Below are 22376 nucleotides of genomic sequence, written 5' to 3'. Positions count from 1 at the left end.
AGTTTGAGGAAAAAAGGAATAATAAGAATTTTTTTTTAATTTTTGAGGCAAGTCCAGTGCTCAAAGACATACAAAGTTTAAAGAAAAACCAGATGCTAAATAGAATTAAAGGGAATACTAACCTCAGGGCAAGACCCCATCCAGCTAAACTTCCAACTTGTGAGAAGGAAGTAAAAGAAAGCAGTGAAGGAAACCATCAACAACAGAAAGCTGTTGCAAATGTAATTGAAAGCAAGTAGCATCAGCAAGCAGCAGAACTTGGCAGACATGGCTATATAGGGCTGGCTTTAACATCTAAGATACAAGAAAGGGGTTTTTGACTCTCCCTCTGCAGCGAAGGAAAACCACAGAGGCCAGGTATGTGTTAGGCGAGGTCTCTCTGCGTGAAGGCCCAAAGAAGCCACTATGTGAAACTATGAGGGTAATGCCTGCATTGTTTTGTAGACCGCTAGATGTGGGAGATGCCAGAGGCATGTGATTCCTGCCAAGAAGAGCTGCACACTGGTTCTTGAACTGGACCTTGAGAGAGAAGTGTGTTGCAGTCCGCAGACCTGAAAGGAAGTGGAGATTCAAAGGGCACTTTGATATCAGACATGAAATGCAGAATTTGGAGTTTGCCCTCCTGGTTTTTTGGTCTTGCTTTGGGCCAGCATTTCCCCTCTATGCTCCTTTTCATCCCTTATAGAATGGTAGTATATATCCGGTCACATTTTATGTTGGAAGCGTATGATTTGCTTTTTGCTTTTGTTTTGACATGAGGTTGCAGTTAAGAGATTGCCGTTGGGACTTTTAAACAGTTTTGGGTCTGAAAGACTATGGGACTTTTAAAGTTGGACTGAATGCATGTTGCATTTTGATATGATTCCTAGCCCATAGAGACCAGGGAGTGAAATGTGGTGGTTTGAATAAGAATGACCCCCTTAGGCTCCTATGTTGGAATGCTTGGTGGAACCATGGATAGAACTGTTTGAGGATTAGAAGGGTTAGTATGGCCTTATTGCAGGAAGGGTTCAAAAGTGCATGCCCGGCCCAGTCTCCCTCTCTCTGCCTGCTGTCTGTGGATCAGGAATATAGCTCTCAGCTACTGCTTCAGCACCAAGTCTGCCTACCTGCTGCTATGCTCCCTACCGTGATGTCAATGGACCCACCTCTGAAGCTGTATGCAAGCTCCCAATTAAATGCTTTATTTTATAAGAGCTGCCTTGGTCATGAATTTTTTTTATTTTTTATTTTCTATTCTTTTTTTTTTTAATTTTTTGCCACAACACAGAATTTAATCCACAGGGCTGTCAAAAACAAGACATGTGGGGCTGGAGAGGTGGCTCAGCAGTGAAGAGCACTGGCTGCTTTCCAGAGGACCTACGTTCAGTTCTTAGCAGATGGTAGGCTTCAGGCATCTGTCACTCCAGTCCCAGATGATCTGGTAGCCTCTTCTGGCCTATACAGGCACCAGGCACATATGTGGTGCAGAGAAGTATATGGAGGCAAAACACCATTCGCAGAAAATAAAAGTAATAATTAAAAAGTAGGCAATATGATTGACTTGATGAGAAAAGAGCAATTAGTCAAGTGCTGAGGCTGGGGGGGGGCGGGCACTGAGGCCTCGTGGGAGCATTGAGGCTGTGGGGGGAGCGTTGAGGCTGTGGGGGGAGCCCTGAGGCTGTGGGGGGAGCCCTGAGGCTGTGGGGAGAACGCTAAGGCTGTGGGGGAGCACTGTGGCTGTGGGGGGAGCCCTGAGGCTGTGGGGGAAGGGCTGAGGCTGTGGGGGGAGCACTGAGGCTGTCCAGGGGAGTGCTGAGGCTGGGGGGGGGTGCTGAGACTGGGGGGGGAGTAGGCAGGTCTGTGTCTTGGTTAAGCAGTGGCTTCCACCAGTCTTAATATGGTTAGCTTCACTTCTGGTTCCAGGTTTGTAACTCCCAGTTCCCCCAATTCTGCCATCTAACAAAAGGCAAAACTCGGCATATACAGTCTGTGAGGAGTGTTCCAGAAAGCATAATGCTGGTTGGGTTGGTTTCTTTCTATAATTTAATTTTTGATCTATATATTTAATGTAAGTAATAAAGAGAATATCTCGAAAGAACTTTAATTCTATTTCCATCAGTAAAATCTAGTTTAACCAATAAAATCATGGTCTGGGTTGGTAGGAAACAGTTCTAAAATTGGATTATCTACGTTTTATGAAATGCTGGGACTAGAACCCATGTCCTCAGGCATATACACACAAGGAGCCACAAAGCTAATTGTAGAAAGCTAAGCCATGCACACTTGAGTTAAAAGTCTAAGCAACATGAAAATAAATCTGAAAACCACAAATCAGCGTGCTACTGTATCAACCAAATGATTTGCTTTTCTTGACTAGGTTTTATTTTTTAGGTATTTTTTACTCTCTATGTAAAATTGCACATGAACTCCAAAGACAGATAACTCCAGGCCAGAAATGGAGTGTGTGGCTCAGTGTCGGTACTTGACACCGCCAAGGCCACCAAGCTCAGCAGCAGGATAAAGCAGCCTGCACCTAAGACTTAGAAAGAAAGGAATCAACATTCATATAATAGCAATGAGAAGTAGTTTGTCTTCATTATTTTCTGAAAGAAAAAGCGTTTTTTAAATAGTGCCTCATTTACATTTTAAATAAAAAAACTGACACCATGGTGTATGAGAAAGATATTTATTTTTAACAATATTAAAACATTATTGTGAAGTTCTACTACATAGTAAACACCTATGGAATTCACTTTCCAGAAAACGCTTCTGGCACAACTGCAGTGAAGGCACATAAAGAATTCCAGTTATTTGCCCAGAACCATTCAGAACTGTCTACTCACACTGTTCATCAATGCTCTTCATTGAACTGCTACATTTTAGAAAAATTTCATCACTAATGCACACACTAAAAAGGCATTTGCAACATTAGTCTTTATAGGCATGTGCCATTCCTCCACAGAATCATGCAAGTGATTGAATAGCCACATGTAAGTAAAGAAACATCTGAGTTTCCCTCCAAGATGAAAAGTTTCACTAGCTGGAGGTGTTTTATTGCTGTTTAGTCCTTTAGCTGATTTTCTATTTTTATTTATATAATTTTATGATTTAATAAAGAAGACTAACGTTTTAAGAAAAAAAGCAAGATTTTCCTTTAGTAAAATTAATAGTAAAAGTAGCATCGAATTGCTAAATCAAAATTAAACACGTTCTCTGAAGAACATCTGCACCTCTTTGATTTTGTCAGAAGTATATGTACAGAGAATCATAAGTATCAGCTCATCTGATTAGACTCATTTTCTTATAAAGAAAAACACCCTGTGCAATGAAAACTTTCCTTGCACAAAGATACTAATATATGATTAATATTGAACACATATTTAATAAATTCTCTACTTTGTATTCTTTCAAGTTTAAAATAAAATTAATAGACAACATTGAGTACAAAAATTATGTCAGGAATTTAAGACTGAACTGAATATGGGATAAGATTACATCTTTCCCAATGAATGAAAGTCTTAGAAATGAACCCCACTGTGGCACAGACAGCACACCCTACCTATGACTATTTAAATTAAACGTGAATCATGGAACTTAGACTATTCTGAGATAACAGGAAAACTCAAATTCTTTTATGACTAATCTGAAAAGTGCTGGTTATAAACTGCTGATGGCTAAATATCATGTAAACTCTTTCTTTGTGTAGCTCTGTTTTTTTTTTTCAGGTATACGCAGCCTGTGTAGAACATAAACAGAAGCCACAATTCTATCCTCTACTTATTTGAAAACACAAGACTGCATAAGACAGCATCAACTGTGGCCAGAATATTTTCTAAAGTTTTAAATCAGTTCTATCAGCCATAGTGATTTCATTGCATACAATGTGGCGACATGTAGACTTACATTCAAAGGCTTCTTCTGCTGTTCATATGCTAACATAGGATTTTCCTGAGATAAACTATCCTGCCGGCATAAAGCTATATTCAGATTGCCGTCTGAATTATAATCTGACACCATCCTCAACTGAGCACGGTTTGTTTTTCCATCCCTCGATATGCACAGTATCTTTGCAGTGTTCTAGTTATCAATCCAGTATTAAGCAATGTGATCATAAAATTTTGCTTAAAATGAAAATTCCCGAACCATACAAAGACACATGGGAACAGGTGCTTTAGGTGTAGCTATGTTTGTTCTTCGCATGTGAACAGGAATCTCTTCTAACATTAATTAATTCAAAAGGAACAGAGCATTGTAGAGTTAAAACATTCCCCAGATATCCATGTTGCATGTTTAAAGGTCTGATAAGCTTCAATTCATTTAGAAGGTTTGCTCTTGAATTTAGTCACCAGACAGGATCCCATCCTTGAAGTTATGAGGAAGTCATTCCCAGGAGATAACTTCTCATTGGATGGTCTCAGAAATGCTGCTGAGATAATCTTCAGACTTCATTATAAAATTTGTCCACTCCTGGCAAACATCGTCCATGGAGAACTCCTCACCTCCGTATTCCAGAGGAAGAATGTCTGGGAAGTGCTGAAGTAGGCTTGATTTGTCATTGTTCCCATGCAGGTGAATCTGAAAGAGCCACGGTGTTTTAGAAGGTGTTGTCTTTGACTTCACCATGATAGAAGCATTTCCAGTGGAAAAGCAAACCTCACAAAACAGGATACACTGAGCCTGGCAGGAACATATAGGTACCGCACCCTTTATTCTTCTCCTATCTAGGAATGGTACTTCTGTTTAGATTATGCTGATGTAAATGATAATTTTACTGTTTTCTTAGATTTGCATTGGTATATTTACAAAAGGATGATAAAATTTACTACCTGATATTAATTCATAGTAAATAGAAGCATATAGCTGCATTCACAATTAGGCTCAAGAGGAGTAATTTATATGATTGCAGACAATGAATACAATACCATCAAGAAATTATGACAGTTGTGAACCCTAAATTTTCATTTTAAATTTTAAAAAGTGTAGCATAACAGTAAAGGCAAAATAAATCAAGGCATAGAAATCAAAAGTGGATCTTACTAAAGAAAATAAGCAAAAATATCTTTCCCACAGGTAGGGGTGTAGAAGGGCACGAGGCCCCCAGGCTTACACTAGAGAAACAAGAACTGCTAAACACACAGGCGTTTTTCTTCAATGGGCTAAATTGACATCTGGGTGACATCTTTCCACCCAGAAGGCTGGAGTGGATGCTGTTTAACAATCTGGTAACCTTTAGCTGTTCTGTTGAGCCAGCCATCACCTGAATCCCGCAGGCTCCTAAGTGCTGTTTCTCAGTCACTATAATACATTCTTATGAAAAAAAGCCCCACGTATTTTGCCAGAGAGGCTTTTTTAAAAAGATTTATTTATTTATTTATTTATTTATTTATTTATTTATTTATTTATTGTGTACACAGTGTTCAGGTCCTATGCCTGCAGGCCAGAAGAGGGCACCTGATCTCATTACAGATGTCTGTGAGCCCCCATGTGGTTGCTGGGAATTGAACTCAGGACTTTTGGGAGAGCAGGCATTGTTCAGAATAGAACCCCAAATAGATATGCTTATTTTTAGAACTTTAAGAGTTAATCAGATGGTATCCAACGTTACTAAGTTACACTGAAGGGACAACAAAACAGCCTACATAAAACACTACATGCAAAGTAGCCAGAAGTGGCCAGCTTCACTAGAGCTTACAATTTAGAGACGATTTTTCTGAAAGACAGAAAGAAATTAGCCTGGAGAAATAAGAGTGCTTGAAGCGCTTCCAGAGGACCGGAGTTCAGTTCCTAAAACCTGTGTCAGGTGGTTCCCACAATCTCCAGCTCCAAGAGATCTGACACTCTCTCCTGGCCTACAGGGACACCTGCACTCATAGATACTTACCTCCCCAAAGACATACACATAACTAAAGAATAGAGAAAATCTTTTTTTTTAAAGACAGAAATACCCACTGGAAGTCAGAAATAGCAATTAAAATACAAGAAAGAAGGAGAGGGACTGGGTAGGAAGAAGTAGTTCAATAGCAGTGGGGTAGCCTGAGAAAAGGGTAAGGGGTGGGGGAATGAGCAAAATAGATGAGATACATGCTTAGAATTGTCAATGAATAAGGAAATAAATTTAAGGAAAAGAAAGAGAAAGAAATACCAGCTGGATCACCTACACTGCAAAGAACCTCTATAAGATCATAATATTCTCACCAGGTAGAAGATGTTATGTTTTCTAAAGATGGAAGAAAAGTTTCTAAGTATCTCATTATAATTACTTCCATCATAATAAATGCCATCACTACTTATATTTTTTAGGCTTAAGTCACAATGTTCTTCCAGAACCATTTGTATCAGGCAAATGGTGTAACCTGTGCATCCCCCAGCGGCTGAGAAAGCTGAAGTGAGAGAGGTCACTTGAACCTAGAAGTAAGGGACAAGCTGGACAGCTTAACAGTACCCTGAATGGAAGCTGTAAGAATGTTCCTCTGTGGATCAGTGCAGGGAAGCAGTTGCTGTTGTGAAGAACAAACTTTTAAACTTTTCAAACATTATAAACAACAAAATTTGAATCAAAAAATTCTACATAAAGCTCAGCAGGACAGGTTTGTGAAAGCCAACCCCTTTGATTCAGCTGTCATACGTGAAATCATACTCCCCAGGCATGATATGTTTCAGTTACACGTGTTTGATACTTAAGACACTATGCGTTCTTATTTATATAAGCAACACATTCACATAACTTAGAAATCAAAACAAGATTAAAAACATTCAGGGATTTTGCTACTAACTCTGCCTTCACCCACCCTCACTGGATCATTTGGAAATGACCCATATTTCTGTTTATCCTGACAAAATACATTTTGGTGCAAACATAATTATATGTTCTTACTCTCCCCCTTTCCCAAAAAAAGGTAGCCTAATATCAACACTGATCTGCATGAAATGTATCTCATCTGAAACACACCCTGCAGTCTTGTGTGAATTTATCACAGTTACTTCGACCAGCCCCTCACAGCGAATGCTTGATGGTTTTAATCTTTTTCTGTATCTCTGTTTTTGTTGGTACACAGCTATAGCTAGCTGATGAATTTCCAGGAAATGCTGACATAGTTTGTCATAACTCTTACCACACTGCCCTCTACAGGGAATAGATTTTACTCTCCAGTGATAAATGCACGTCAATTTCCCCAGAGTCTCACAGCCATAAATGCTAGATTTTTTTAAGTAAATTTTAATTTATAAGAGTCCTTGACATGTTTGATAAGATTTTCAATATTTTTCCAATGGTTTATGGCCAAGGGACATGGGAATATAGTAAAACTGTCCTTAAATGGGAAGAGGTAAGAATGTTCTCAGGAGATAAAATAGCTTGAATATATTTTACTTACCCGGCCCTTAATCTTCTCAGTCAGAAATGGTTTAATCATGGAAAAGACAGCATGGAAAATGACTGGCTCGTTTATTAAATGGATGCCACGAACTTTCAGTGGAAAGGAATCCTTTTGGAAGGAAAAAGAATCGACCTTAATAACACAACTTAAATACTGCAGTTACATTCCTAAAGATAAGTCTCTTCCACGAACACATTAGAAGTTTATGGTAATGGTCTGGAAGATGGCTCATTGGGTAAAGTGATTCTATGCAAGCATGGAGACCTGAGTTCAGTCCACAGGCAGTCACATAAACAGCTGTCATGGCTGTGCCTGTCCCCAGAGCAGAGGACCAGAGGCAAGCAATCCCTTCTCTAGCCGGCCTGGAAGAAATGATGAGCTCTAGGTTGATTTTAAGACCCTGTCTCAGAAAATAAAATGGAGAACAATAGAAGACATTAACCTCTGTCCTCTATGCATATGTGTGTGCTCATGCACACATACAGACACATACACACATTTACAACAGACTCTAAAATGTGACTCCATTTTCAAAATGGTTGATTCCATCAACACAAAAGCCTGGTTTATCTATCACTTCTAGTGGACTCAAAAAAGATCTGTAGGAAGGCTTTATCCTCCTAGCTTTGGCCAAGTATTTTAATAGCCATCTACACACTTTGATCAGAAAATCCACTTCCTAGTCACACATAAAGCTTCTCCTAAAGAAACAATCACAACTTGAGACATTTTTAACTTAGTATTTTTACCAAAAATATTTTTAGAGGAAAAACATCAAGCACCCATGAAAACTGAAACAATATCATAATAGGCACACATATTAAATTTTTTACATTGGTATATATCTTTAGTGTCCAAGTCATACACTGCTTAGGAAGCTTAAAAGGTTAATACCTAAAAAAAAAAAAAAAATAAACTCATTCAGTTTTCTTACCTAAAAGTTTAGTAATTGAGGTTTATACATACTTTTTTCTCTTTTATTAAGAATTTTTCCCCTTCTTGCCATTTTGAGATGTATTATTAATTGGTTTTTTCCCACAGTCTATGTATAATTTTATTTACACTTAACTGCCTTCTTGCACTCTGGCCTGTCTCATTGTTGCAATATAATTTGTGGTGAGCATTGTGAGTTTTAATGTTGTTAAGATGGTCCATCAAATGGATGTCATCGTTTAAGTGCTCACTTTCTTATATTTGGGCAAGTAAGTTGGATCTAATTTTTTTCGACGTTATGCTGCAAGGCACTGTCTGTGTCTAGGAAGAGAGGTGACTGTAGAACAGCTTTTACACTCTGCAGACCTGCACTAGGATCCTGAGGTCACTGCTGATTTGAAGTGATCATTGTCTGCCATCACCCAGGGTGGCCATTAAGTATAAAAACATTTGGAAGCCATAGGAAAGTATCTAGCACATAGTAAACGATTATTGCTGCAAGGTACAGTGCCCGTACTGCATTCAAGATTATTCATTAGCTGGGTCCCAGAAGTAGTATTACCAGGTTAAAGATAATGGCATTTTAAAAAGACTTTGGGGGCTAGAAAGATGGCTTAGTTACTCATATGCTTGTCATGCAGACATTAGGACTTGGGTTTGTCCCCTAAACCGATGAGTTGTGGGGAACTGAGCATGTTGGTATATGCTTATAGTCGTAGCACTGGAGTGATGGAGAAGGCCCCTGTGGTTCGTTGACCAGCCAGTCAGCCTAATCGGTGAAGACCAATGAGAGATAGTGTGTCAAAATAGAGGAAATGGCAACTGAGAAACGAAACCTAAGGTTTTCCTGTCGCTTTCTTACATACATTCATGCATGTGTAGGTATACACACACGAACACAGGTGTATACACAAAGATTTGATATCTGAAGAAAGGCTTATCAATTTATAGCTAGCAAGACATGTGATATTGTATCATTGTTATATTTTTGTAGCAGGCTTTATAGACTGCCAGCCCCCAAACCATGACATAAGATTTATTATTAATTATTAAATGCTCAGCCTTAGCTTAGGCTTGTTTCTACTAGCTTTTTGAACTTAAATTAACCCATTTCTATTCATCTATGTACTGCCCCAAGGCTCATTTACCTCATCTATGTACCATTCATCCTATTGTCCTGTTTCCTATGTGTCTGGCTGACTTGGTCTGAGCCGGCTGCCTAGATGTCTCCCCTTTTCTCTCTGCCTGCCAGTCCCACCTATCCTTCCTCTGCCTTGCTATTGGCTGTTTAACTTTTTATTAGGCCATTCAAATGCCTTAGGCAGGCAAGGTGAAAAAGCAACATATCTTTACATAGTTAAACAAATCAACATGAACAAAAACAGCACATCTTTCCATAGTTAGAAAATATTCTGCAACATAAACAAATGCAACACATCTTTACATAGTTAAACAAATATTCTATTCCACAACAATTTTTGAGTCAAAAATTTGTTATTATTATTCTGTTGTTATTATTGTTCTGACATCAGGTCTCATCAGGCTGGCCTTCTGATCCTTCTGCTTATACCAGCTAAATGCCAGAATTTCAGATATATTCTACCACACCTGGCTTTTTAGTTTAGGAAGAAACCTTAAGTGACAAAAATAAAATAAAATCACTTTATATTTAAATGTATATATTCTATATTTACTTAGTTTGAAAGTATTTAATTTTGAGGTTTGTTACATTTTTAATAAATTACTTATATTTACTATTGACATTCTTTAAATATATCTATCATGTATAATATTTGTTTCAAAAAATGTACAAACACAATTAAATACTGCTATATAGTTAACAGTTACAATGTATACACACACATATATATATACATACAAGCATATATATACACTAATAGTTTCAATATATACTCACTGTAAGTACAGCAGCAATCTTTTTGGCTACAGACGGGGTAATCTGGAAAGCATGAGAAATCTGCCAGCCTTCCAGGTCAAATATAGCCTTGACTCCATTCCGTTGAGTTTCCACCTCCTGTACAATGAGCTCTGATGTAATCAGACTTACACGAAATACATCATAGGCTGTAAAAACTTTTGGGTCCCAGGATGCTACAATAAATTAAAAAAGACATTGCATCTTAGCACTGTGTGAAGAACCAGAAAGAGTCTTTCAGGGAACAAATTATTTTAAGGCCTCAAGGATGTGTAAAAATAAAACCGTGAACAAGGAATCATGAATTAAGTAATAAATAGTTTGAACTGAGGTCCAAATATTTGCCTGCTTCTCCCTGCTTCCTTAAATTTCTGGATATGAATAGATTTTAAGAACATGGCCTAGAATCATATCCAGAAAGGCAGATCAAATGTGGTTGATAAATGCGATCACATCAGCACTTCAAGAGAGGGTCGTGCCTGGAAATGAACATGTTGAATGCCTCTGACGGTGCTCCAAGATCAGAAATAAAAACGTGTGAGCCTGGGTTGCAATCAGCAGCAAGAATCGCAGCCGCTTGTGGTTTGGATCTGAAGTCTACCCACCAGCTCATGTCCATCAGTGTTCAGAGATCATGCTGTCTAGAGGGAACTAGCTCAAGAGGACCCTAAGCTCATCCGTGAACTAAGGCATCTATGGATTCATAACTTAGTGGACAGGTGGCTGGCACTGAGACTTTGGAAGTAGAACCTGGTTGGAGGAAGTGGGTCATTATGTGTTTGCACTTGACGAGGATATTTTGTCTCTTGTTCTCAGTTGTTGACTTCTGGTCACCATACTCTTGTCACGTTCTCCCTGGTACGGCATTCTGCATCAACACTAGCCCACAGTAATGACGCTGACTAATGATGGGCTTAAACCTCTGGAGCCAATCTTTCCTCCTCTCACACTGATTTCCTCAGGAACCCAGTCACAATGATGGACAGATGACTAACACAGCAACCAAAGAGGTTGCTAAAGAAAAAGCCTGTAGAGCAGAGAGACAAGCTGGTCATCTGCCAGATCTCAGGGATCAGCACAGATCAGTCATGCCCCTACAGGCTTGGGCAGGAAGCTTGGCTTGAAATGGCAGCTATACACACACCCAGAGAAAACACAGTACCTATGGTAAGAGGAGGTACTGATATTCCTGTCCACACAGCCTGTCCCTCCCCACCATCCTTAAGACAGGTCATGGCAGTCAGAAATGATAGTAGTAACGGTCAGGGAAGGAGGATGTCTTTTAAAATGACTTATATGATACACATACAAGAAGACAGGAACCAAACTCCATAGACAAAGCAGTAAAAATCAAGAAAACAGTTAAAAGAGGAAGCTGAATGAAAAGAAGGAATAGCTTCACAGATGTAAGGGATGAAGAAGAAGCCATTTGTAAGGATAGATAGGGCCAGGGAGATGGTTCAGTGGGCGTAGTCTTCTGCCACCAAGTCGGACTGCTTAGCCCGATACCAGGAAGCAGCGTGGTAGAAGGGAAGAACTGGTTCCTGATAGTAAAGTAGACTTCTGACCTCACCCATGATGTGACACCCCTGCACCCACACAAGCACACACACAACAAATAAAGAAATGTTTCGGAGAGGGTAATTATTGGCGATAAGACCGTATTGCTGAAGACACCACACACTTCCGTCATCACGGGACCTGGAAGCCTCCTCATCGCTAGCTAGCTTTCATGGAGCTGAAAGGTGTAATATATGCTACTGCAGGATAAAAGTCATCAACACCCTTACCCTGTCTGTGAACCCAGAGAGGTTCCGTAATAACAGACCTAGCCAGGTCCGCCCACTGTGGCAATAGTGGTATAACCACTACGCTAGCAACTCCTTCCCAATTATATGTGAGGCCTGCCACATACCTGTATTGTAAATCTGCTCACAAGACTATAGACAGGAAGGTCATAACCCTTGTGGGGGAACCTAGTACTACGATTTTACTAAATGGTTATAGTATCAAACTGCTTTCTAAATACTTGTCTTTCTACACGTAGATTAGTGCAGCTCTCTGCCCTCATTGGAAAAACTTCTTTTTGCAGTGGATGGCAGTTAACACTGACATTTACAAACTGTCAAAGTGGAGAGACTAAATGACTGTGGAGTAGTAGAGTCCTCGGCCATAAATGGGACATCTATCACACACATGCGCGTGCACGCGCACACACATACTCACACACACCCCTCATCAGGGACCATCTCAGAAGACCTAGTGGAAAGACTGTAAGAAGTAGAGGTTGGCACGGACTCCTGGGAAGCCCTGTCCTCTGGGTGTGGCGATACTGGTGAACTCCGGACCTCATGACACCAGTGGTAGTTGTGATCAAGTCAGTGAACATTCTAGTGTGAATAGGGGAAGGACTCAGTGTGCCCCCAGCCTGGCAAGAAGCTATTGTCAGATGACCTTTCCGGGAAGGGATAGCCTCTTGTCCTCAGGGATGTAACCCCTGCTCAGCTGCCCCTGTTCCAGGGGATGGTTGTATACTCATTTGCATATGGACAGCACCAATTGGACTTGAATAGGTTATTAAAAAAAGACAGGAGTTTGGAAAGGGGATGTGGAGTGATGTCTGAGTGGAGCTTGACAAGGCAGATATGATCGAAATATACACATGAATGAAATTCTCAAAGAATAAATAAAATATTTTGTTTTATAAGAGAGGCTATTTTTAAAAATTCAAGAGAAATCTCAGAAATAAAAATTAACTGAAAAGCATCAGTTGATGGGTTGGTTAAGTGGCAGCGGAGAGCCAATCAGCGAAAGAATAATGGTTTAAAAAGTCAAGTTGAAGAATGTTTCCCAATCTCACATAAAAGAACACAGTCTGGTACCGTCAAAAAATTGAGACCAAGGCAGCTGACTCTGGACATTTCAAAACCCAAATAAGTCAGAAACAATCAAACAAACAAAAAAGCAGGAAACATGAAAGGAACATTAATGATAGAAAAATTTTCCTTAGTTGAAAAAAATGCATAGCAATTCAGACGAGTCCACTGAATGCCTCAAGGGTATGTGAAGCAGAAAATGTTTCAGGTTGGGTGTGGTGGTGCACACCTGGAATCACAGCTCTTGGAAGGTAGAAGCCAGAGAATTGGAGTTCAAGGTCATCTTCGGCTATGCGTTGAGTTCAAAGCCAGTCTAGGTTCTGTGAGATCTTGTCAAAGGAAGGGGAGAAAGGAGGAAAAGAGGGAAGGCGAATAAAAGAAAGTTTAATAACTAAGAAATTGAAAAAGCACAGAAATTCAAATATCCTTGCTTTGGCTTCCAAGTAAGTTGGCTGTGCTATTTATTGAGATCGTGTTTGGGGGTAGAAAGATCATATGTACACATTCCACAATGCTGACCAGAAGACTGCCAACTGGATTCAGGAAGAACAGAAAACCCATTGTATTAATCTGAATCCCCAAAGAATAAAACATGGTAAAGACACAGTTCTGGTAATCATTTGTGTTTATATAATACCTGTGATAGAGACTGTCTAGACTAGATCTGTTTTCCTCCTTTATAGGAGAGAGAGATAAAAATACATATGAGAAACTGATGGGCTGGAGACATGACTCAGCAGATAAGAGTGTTCTATTCTTGCAAAGGACCTGAATTTCATTCCCAGAACCCACGTTTCTCACAAGCAGCTCACAACCTCCTGGAACTCAGCTCTAGGGGACCCCATTCTGCCTCTGGTCTCTCTGGCCATCTTCACTCGTAAGCACATACCTCTTAACAGATATACACAAATGCACATAACTTTCTTAATTTTTAGAAATAAGATACGTGTGAAATGAAGACTGAGGCCAGTGTCTCAAGGAATTCCAGAACTGAAAGGCTGATGAAAGCAGGTACTTGCTGTGGTAGAAATGAAGAAGGCCACTCTGGATGAAGGAAAACCTCCTGGAATGCATGGTAACAGAGACACAGAACAGTGGTTCACAGGAGAGAAGTGCTGCCTTACTGCAGAAGCCAAATAGAACTTGGCCTGTTGAGCAGATTTTCTGGAAAGAGGATTACTTACCACAGTTGCCTAAAGTCCTTTCAGAGAGTTGGGAGGGAAATGAGACCAGGGCTTACATGAGAATCTTGAGAACCATGTCCGGTGACTGGCAGGAACACAAAGAGTCTGGCTGAGGGCAGGAAAGTTGAGACCAGAGGTGGCAGGTGGAGGCTGGAGTGGGACCAAGGAGGAGGTTTTGTTTTCAGAGGCTGAGACTTAACAGCTCTAAATGCTAGTTTGTATTAGAACGCTGTGAGGAAAAAGATAAAGACCTAGAAAGGGAAGAGATGGCCATGAGATTTGCCTTTGATTACAGCAACTCAGATTCTTGGTAAGAATATGGGAAATATTTATTCAGCTCACAAACTGGGACACTACAGGTATGCACAAATGCACGTGACTTTTTAATTTTTAGAAATAAGGTGCACGTGAAGCGAAGTCTGAGGCCAGTGTCCTGAGGAATTTCGGAACGGAAAGGAATTTCACAACTGAAAGCAACAATGATGAAAAGTGAGCTCGCAAAGGGGATTTGCAGACTATAAAACAGTTTCTGGCTAATTTCCAAGCCAAGTGACCTGTCAGACCTGTTCTTCCCTGTATTCACCTCCTGTGACTATAAATTAAAAGTTCAGTTCCTCAGCCCAGCAGCCTCAATTCTACTTTTCTATATATATGCTATAGTTATGTGCAGGCTAGTAGTCACTGCCAAACAGGGGCATCACTGAGGGTTCTATTGCACGGTACTAGCTAAGTAAGCGCTATAAAGAAAGACATGAGAAATTAGAATTTTATTTCTTCCCTAGATCTACTTATCATTTATTAACTATTGTGTGTCCGTTAATGTTCTTATTATATGTGTGTGTGTGCGTGTGTACATATATATGTGCATGCATGTGCTATATAAAATAAGATGTAATTCTCACAGCAACTCTGTGTTTATAAGTTTTTACTATGTGCATTTTGTAGATTTCAATAAAGTCAACATGCCCCATAGCTTCAACTCATAGTAACTCAATTATGATTGAAACTGAATCTTCATTGCTAAAATTTGCTTTTGCTGCTATAGTATGGTAGTAGCAAAGGCTTCAAATTACATCCTCTGTCATGGTGCTGATAGAAGTCCACACAGAGGGAAGGACTCTGCATTTTCTCACTGCTTTTACCGTGCAAACATAGTACAGAGGGGAAGTTACTGCACTGGGCTTCTAGGGGAAAGTTTATCACAGATGCAGCTATTCCATCAATTCAATTAAATTGAGAAAATTTACAAAATCTTATTCTGTCCTTTTATTTTATTCATAAAATATTTCTAAGTTTCTTCCTTTTATTCTAGAATAACATAACACACAGGAGGCTTGTGATATACCTTCCTTTTCTGACCTTCCTTCAACCTATGTATCTTTGAATTTAAATATCTTTGAGTTAACAACACCTCTCTCTCTCTCTCTCTCTTTCTCTCTCTCTCTCTCTGTGTGTGTGTGTGTGTGTGTGTGTGTGTGTGTGTCTGTGTGGCTATACATGGAGGTCAGAGGTCAATGGTGAACATCTTTATCATTCTCTACCTTATGTTTTGAGCCTCGAGCTGACTGATTCAGCTAGACTCATGGGCAGCAAGCCCCAGGCAGCCACCCGTCTCCATCACCAGGATTATAGACACGTACTTGGGCGTGCACTAGCTTTTTACATGGGTTCTGGGAATCTGGACAAACAAGTGTTCATGCTTACATAACAAGCTTTTTACCAACTGAGCTGTTATCCCAGCTCCTAAATAGCACACTTTTAAGTAACTATACTTCCAGAAGCCTAGGCTATACAATAGACCTGTTAATATGCTATTAAGATATTGGTGATTTAAAAAATCATATTGGCTTTCTCACTATAAAAAGTTTGTTTTCACCTATTTTGTCTCAGTATCTAAACTAGAAAAACAAAGCAAACAAAAACAAATGCCCAGCCAGGCACTCCAAAACCCAGACACTTAAAAGGGGGCAGAGGGCTAAAATAAAGCAGCAGGATGTTTTACTTTTTATGTTCTCGGGACTTAAGCACAGTTGTCGCATATAAGCACCACTTAAAGGTGATCTCAGATAAACTGGGTACAAGATTTAGTATAAGTGTGTCCTGGCAACACTAAAATCTTCTTTGTGGTTTATCTGAAATTTGAATTCTACTGTTAAACCCTGAGTTTTTGTAATATGTTATTTTCTTTGCTAATTCAAACATATATGCTGGCCACCCCATCCCTAAGAAGCTTCCTTTGGAATGCATGGAGCAACAGAAGGACAGGAAAGCCACTACTGTGTGCTTGCTGGTGATACATTAACCTGGTACAAAAAATGCAGACTCCAGGGATACTCACTTACATCATACATTCAAGAATTAAAAACAGTATCTTGATCCTGACAAAGCAGCAAGCCATTGAGATAAAGGCAAAGGTCTTATGTAGAGGTAAGTAGTGAACACTGATACATGTGCATTTTAAATCTTTAAAGAGAGAGCTACTGGGTATGGTACCTGCCTGTGATCACACTGAGTACTAAGAGGCTGAGGCAGGATGATCACTTGAGTCCAAGAAGTTCAAAGCCAGCTGACCTCAAAGTTCAAAGTCTGCATGTAGTTTGAGACTCCATTGAGGCAGGCAGGCCGACAGAGATAGTTCTTCATAAGTATATTTGAAGGAAATTCTGCTCCTGAAATGTTGGTTAGCTGCATTTTTTTAAATGGACCATGAGGCAGAGCTGGGAGAGTGAGAGTCTCTTCTGTCTACTGGAAGTTTTAACCACACAGAACTAAAGAAGCAACGGAAATTACAGGTCACCAGTGACAGATGTGAAATTTTATGTCTCCTCCAAAGTCATATGCTAGAAATCTACCTCTAAGCTCTTGGTAGTGCTTTGCATACACCCCTCTGACACACACACTCGCATACACACAGAGAGAGACAGAGAGAGCCATACAGACAGACAGAGTGAACGCGTGCCAAGGTTCAAATGTAGAAGTCAGAGGATAATTTTAGGCAGTCGGGTCTTTCCTTTCATTATGTGTTCCCAAATTTGTACTCAGGCCATCAGACTTTTGTAGCAAACACTTTGATTTGCCTAGCCATCTTAACAATGTAGTTCATGGTGTGGAGAAGTAGATTTGGGAAGATGATTGGGGAAGAAAGGTAGAGTCCTCATGAATAAGATTAGTGCCATTTTAAGATGCCCCAAGGGCTACTATATTTTTTTATACTATGTGATGTCAGCCTGAGAAAATCTCTGTGTACAAAAAAAACGGTCCCTCATCAGATCAAAATCACTGGTGCTTTGATGTTGGATTTCACAGCCTCCAGCAGTAAGAACTAAAATACAGTGTTTCTAAGTCACCAGTCTATGGGACTGTACTATAGCAGCCTGATGAGATAAAACATTGACAAAAAAGAAACACCAGAACAGAGTGTAATGAAAGGGAGAAGTCAAAACAAATTAGGAGGGAGACGAGCTGCATATGACTTACCAATTCTGTAAATAAGAACTCTACTGCCAGTGGGATCCCTGGATCTCAACACTCCATGGTAGCCAGCCTTCAAAAGTCCAATGATGCTCCGAGGGTGCAGATCTGCACTTAACTCTGGGCATTCTGCTCGCCATTTATAATAGTTCTTCAGTAACTGAAAAATAAAATTAAATGTGTCCATAAATGATGTACATGGTAAACATTTTGTAAAAGAGTTGAAAGACTTGATGTTGTGTGTGAACATTGTCATCTATCATATCAGAATCTGGAAGTTTTTTTTTTTTTCATTATAAAAGACAGAGGTCCTTTCATTAAGAATTTGAGACCGCAAGAGTTGGCCATGAACTCAAGACTCTGTCATTTTTAGTTGCCCTCCATAATAGTCTCCCAAAACAGTCACCAGCAAGTCCAGACCTTCTGATGTATACCTTCCCGAAAGACGTGGAATTGGCTTTGGATGTGAGTTGGTCTCACACCCAGCTTTGTCAGATACTGTAGCTGTGGAAATGAAACTATGCTGGACCCAAAAGCCTGGTGCCTTCTGAGTTTGACCCAGGCATATGTAAGATTACTGGATGGGAGCTGACCACATGCAGAGAAGCCCAGGAAGTGGAGAGGCCATCCTATATAGTCTAACTTCAGTCAGATTCCTACTGGATACCATGAGGAACCAAAATGGATCATTGCCCCGAGCTTTTGCCAAGTCACAGAGCACAGGCAAGTGTGTAATCATGCTGGACATCAAAAACATTAAGGGAGGTTTCCTACTTAGCAATAGATAACTAAAATACTGCCCCTGGTACTTTTAGAAGAAGGACTGAAATCCAATCAAATAAATTAGAAGTAAAGGAGCTAGATAACTACAACTTAGATCTTGGCAAAATATAGTGTAGAGGAAACTCGTTGTGCCACCCACAGAAGTGCCATAATAATTGGCGAGTCAACCAAAAGTTATTATCAATTAATTTTCTTTTGATTTTTGGCATTGTCATATTTCCTAGATTGGCATTAAATTATTTTATGCTTAAAGGGTGTTCTTAGCCATGCCAAACCTCAGTTATGTAAAAGGCAAAGAAATGGCAAGCATTTTGTGGAAATACTAGGAAAATACTGCATGGGAACCTTGTCCTTCACTGACTTAGGGTCTTAGTCTGGGGAATCTTCATCAAAGGAACTTCCTATTTGAAATCTGTTACCATAAACATGATAGCTGTAGCCATAAAACAGTGATAATCCAGATAATCCTCCTGAATAATAGCTTAGACAGAAGGGGAGTTCTGAGCTGGGGAATGAGTCCCTGGCTAGAACTGAGCTGGAGAAGGGCCAATTGGACTGTGAGAAAAGTATCACCATGGAATCCTCCAGGACAGAGCTTCTGTGGTCCTCCCTTCTCTCTCCTTCCTTCCTCTTCCTATTCCTATTCTCATGTTGTCATCTTCTTTTCCTGTCTGTCTCTGTCATTTCTGCATCTAATGAAGTCTCCTTCGCCTAAACAAGAGACTTGCTAAAAGTCAAATGCAGCAAAGTAAGAAAAAAAGAAAATCACTCAATTTGCCAGCAAAAATAATTGGTGACCTAAATAGACATTTCCAAAGGCCGCAAGAACAAGAGGCACATTGTAGCTCTGATGCATTCATTCTGTCCACATACTTGTTCCTCCTGTCCTAGGTGGCATCAGAATCAGTGTCAATAGCGTTTTATGATGCCTAGTTATATTTTGACAATTTCCTCAGACAAAGGTAAGTCTTTAAATCTGTATTGTGTGGAAATGCTGAGAGCAACACCTTGGTGACCATATAGAATAATGTTTTATTGTCCTGGGAATGTAAAAGTGTGTCTTGCTAGAGTGGTCATTCTAATGGAGGCAGCATATTCAGCAAATATCTTCAGACTGTGGCCTCGGGAGATGAAAACAGGTTGAATAGAAGAATAGATCAATGTGTGAAGCCATCAGCTATGCCCACGCTTGAAAAGAATCATCTCTGTAAATATGAACAATTACTGTCATGCGTCTTGACACTTAAATCTTCCAAGGGCTAAGAATCCAAATCTCTCGTCATTTATTCTACACTGATAAACAAATTCCCAAATACAGTTGGCATAAATGTTAATAATAAAACAAATTGCTACTAAGCAATTCTCAGACCAAACTTAAGTCCATAGCAACAGTAACCAAAAAAAAACGCTGCAAATAAATATTTTTTACTATTGTTACTAAAAGCTGTCGATTTCAGTCAAAAATTAGAAATGTCTATTTAAATGTTTGGTTTATGGTGGGTACCCTGTTACATTTTCTGTCTGTTTTCAAACCATGACAGAGACATCAGACACACACACACACACACACACACACACACACACAGTATTCATGCCACTTTTATGAAATACAGTACCATCTTCTTAGTTTTACCTTATAAGTAACTACCATTATCCCATTACATAGTAATGAAACCTTAAGAAATTATGTTTATCCACCAAGAAGAATGAAGATTGAAATTTACATATGGTATGATAAACCTCACAAAAAGAAGCTAGTCTGATGGAAATTGTCAGAAAGAAGAAAAATTGTTTTGGGTTATTGTGTTGTTAATAGTATAACAATATAGATGATGCTACTTACAAAGAGATGAAGTTTATTTTGGCTCACAGTTCTGGCCCAAGGTCTAGTGGACCATGTACACTGTTGGTCTTCTTGCTGACAGAGTCCTCAAAAAATACCAGGCATTATATGGCAAGACTCAAAGAATACATACATACATATGTGTGTGTGTCCGCGCGCATGCGCGTGCAGCGTGCGTGTGTAGTATGGTCTGTCTTGCTCTTATTAAAAACCATCAGTATTTTATTGTGAATCCTTCCAATTTGAGACAGAAATGTAAAGAACAGATGTAAAGATTTTCATGCTTACTGTTCAGACCTGAAGGATCCAGGGAAGCAATCCAGTAGCAAAGGCTTTCCTGAGCTTGAACCAAGTTCAAAGCCCTGAGCCACAGATAAACAGCTATATGAGTACTGATGGGTTACTCTGCAGCTGTGTGAGTACTGACGGGTTACTCTGCAGCTGTGTGAGTACTGATGGGTTACTCTGCAGCTGTGTGAGTACTGACGGGTTACTCTGCAGCTGTGTGAGTACTGAGGGGTTACTCTGCAGCTGTGTGAGTACTGAGGGGTTACTCTGCAGCTGTGTGAGTACTGATGGGCTACTCTACAGCTGTGTGAGTACTGAGGGGTTACTCTGTAGCTGTGTGATTACTGAGGGGATATTCTGCAGCTGTGTGAGTACTGAGGGGTTACTCTACAGCTGTGTGAGTACTGAGGGGTTACTCTACAGCTGTGTGAGTACTGAGGGGTTACTCTACAGCTGTGTGAGTACTGAGGGGTTACTCTGCAGCTGTATGAGTACTGATGGGTTACTCTACAGCTGTGTGAGTACTGATGCGTTAGTTAGTCTCCTATGCCGCAGCTTAACAGTGAGTACTGAAAGCTATTAAGACTAGAAAATACTAATTTATCATAACTTAGAAAACCAGAATAATAAGAAATGTCATTATAACTGAGGGCATTTTGGAATTTTCTTCCTACAAAGTGTTAGAGCTTATATACCATGAGGAGAGATTGCACTACCTACCACTTCAGAAAAAAATAGAAAGTTGCAGACATTTGCCCTCTCCTCTTTCCTTCCAGTTGGCAGACAAGACAGAGAGGTCACAAGCAGAGACTTGGGTTCTGTCCAGCTGACTCAGACACAGTCCTACTAGGCAATTCATCAAGGGTCTGTGCAATGAAAACCATTCAGCAAAAGACGGAATACAGGAAATGTACACATTCTCGCAAAGGCTACGGATAGATTCTATATCCTTACCTGCTTATTCATGACTGTTTAAAAAGCAGCTAAGACCAACAGTTCATAGATTTAGTTATTAGATATCTCCCTGTATTTTTAAGGGCTTCTTTCAAATATAGAGACTGTGTTTTGATATTCAGTAACTGCCAAGTGCATGCTACTGCAGTCATTGATCAGGGTGTTCAGAAACTTCACACCCAGCATGAACAGGAAAAGAAGTGAAGTGGTAATTTAATTTAGTAGGTGCAGCTGTTATTTCATTCCTATCATCAAAATAATCTTACGAAATTGAAATCAACATTAAAAGAAGAGCAATTCATAATCCATTTCTAAAGAAATTGTTGGTAGAAGCATTTATCAAAGGGTTGGAGATGCAGCTCAGTTATGAACAACTGTCCTACCATGTACATAGCCCTGGGTTCAATCCCCAGCTCAAAAAAGAAAGAAAAATAATTTTACAGTACCCCAAACAGAGGGTAAGGGTTTCATACAATAGTATAGTGAGTGCTTGTCCTGTGAAAAACTTGAGTTCAGTTCCACAAGAGGAAAATGCTGGTCCTGTGAAAGGCAACTCACCACAGGAGTGTCAGTGTCTATCAAGAACACAAGGCTCGGCCGGGCGGTGGTGGCACATGCCTTTAATCCCAGCACTCGGGAGGCAGAGACAGGCAGATCTCTGTGAGTTTGAGACCAGCCTGGTCTACAAGAGCTAGTTCCAGGACAGGCTCCAAAACCACAGAGAAACCCTGTCTCGAAAAACCAAAAAAA

General features: G+C 39.9%; 1 protein-coding gene across 1 annotated transcript in view; it reads right to left on the bottom strand.

The window, feature by feature from the left end:
- Positions 1-2654: 2654 nt before the first annotated feature.
- The window catches only part of Ttpa (alpha tocopherol transfer protein), a 22074-nt gene continuing 2352 nt past the window's right edge, over positions 2655-22376 (bottom strand). The window contains exons 2-5 of the mRNA XM_050145185.1: positions 17765-17918; positions 10210-10403; positions 7356-7466; positions 2655-4557 (exon numbers count right to left, since the gene is read on the bottom strand). Coding sequence (XP_050001142.1) covers positions 4384-4557; positions 7356-7466; positions 10210-10403; positions 17765-17918 — 633 coding nt within the window. The 3' untranslated portion in view covers positions 2655-4383. The remainder of the gene's footprint in view (positions 4558-7355; positions 7467-10209; positions 10404-17764; positions 17919-22376) is intronic.

This window comes from Alexandromys fortis, unplaced genomic scaffold (genome assembly GCF_014885135.2).
Source record: "Alexandromys fortis isolate MF-2015 unplaced genomic scaffold, M_Fortis_MF-2015_v1.1 scaffold_2_1_26212458, whole genome shotgun sequence".
NCBI lineage: Eukaryota > Metazoa > Chordata > Mammalia > Rodentia > Cricetidae > Alexandromys > Alexandromys fortis.
Note: the sequence above shows the minus strand (reverse complement) of the source record. Positions and strands in the feature narration are given on the sequence as shown.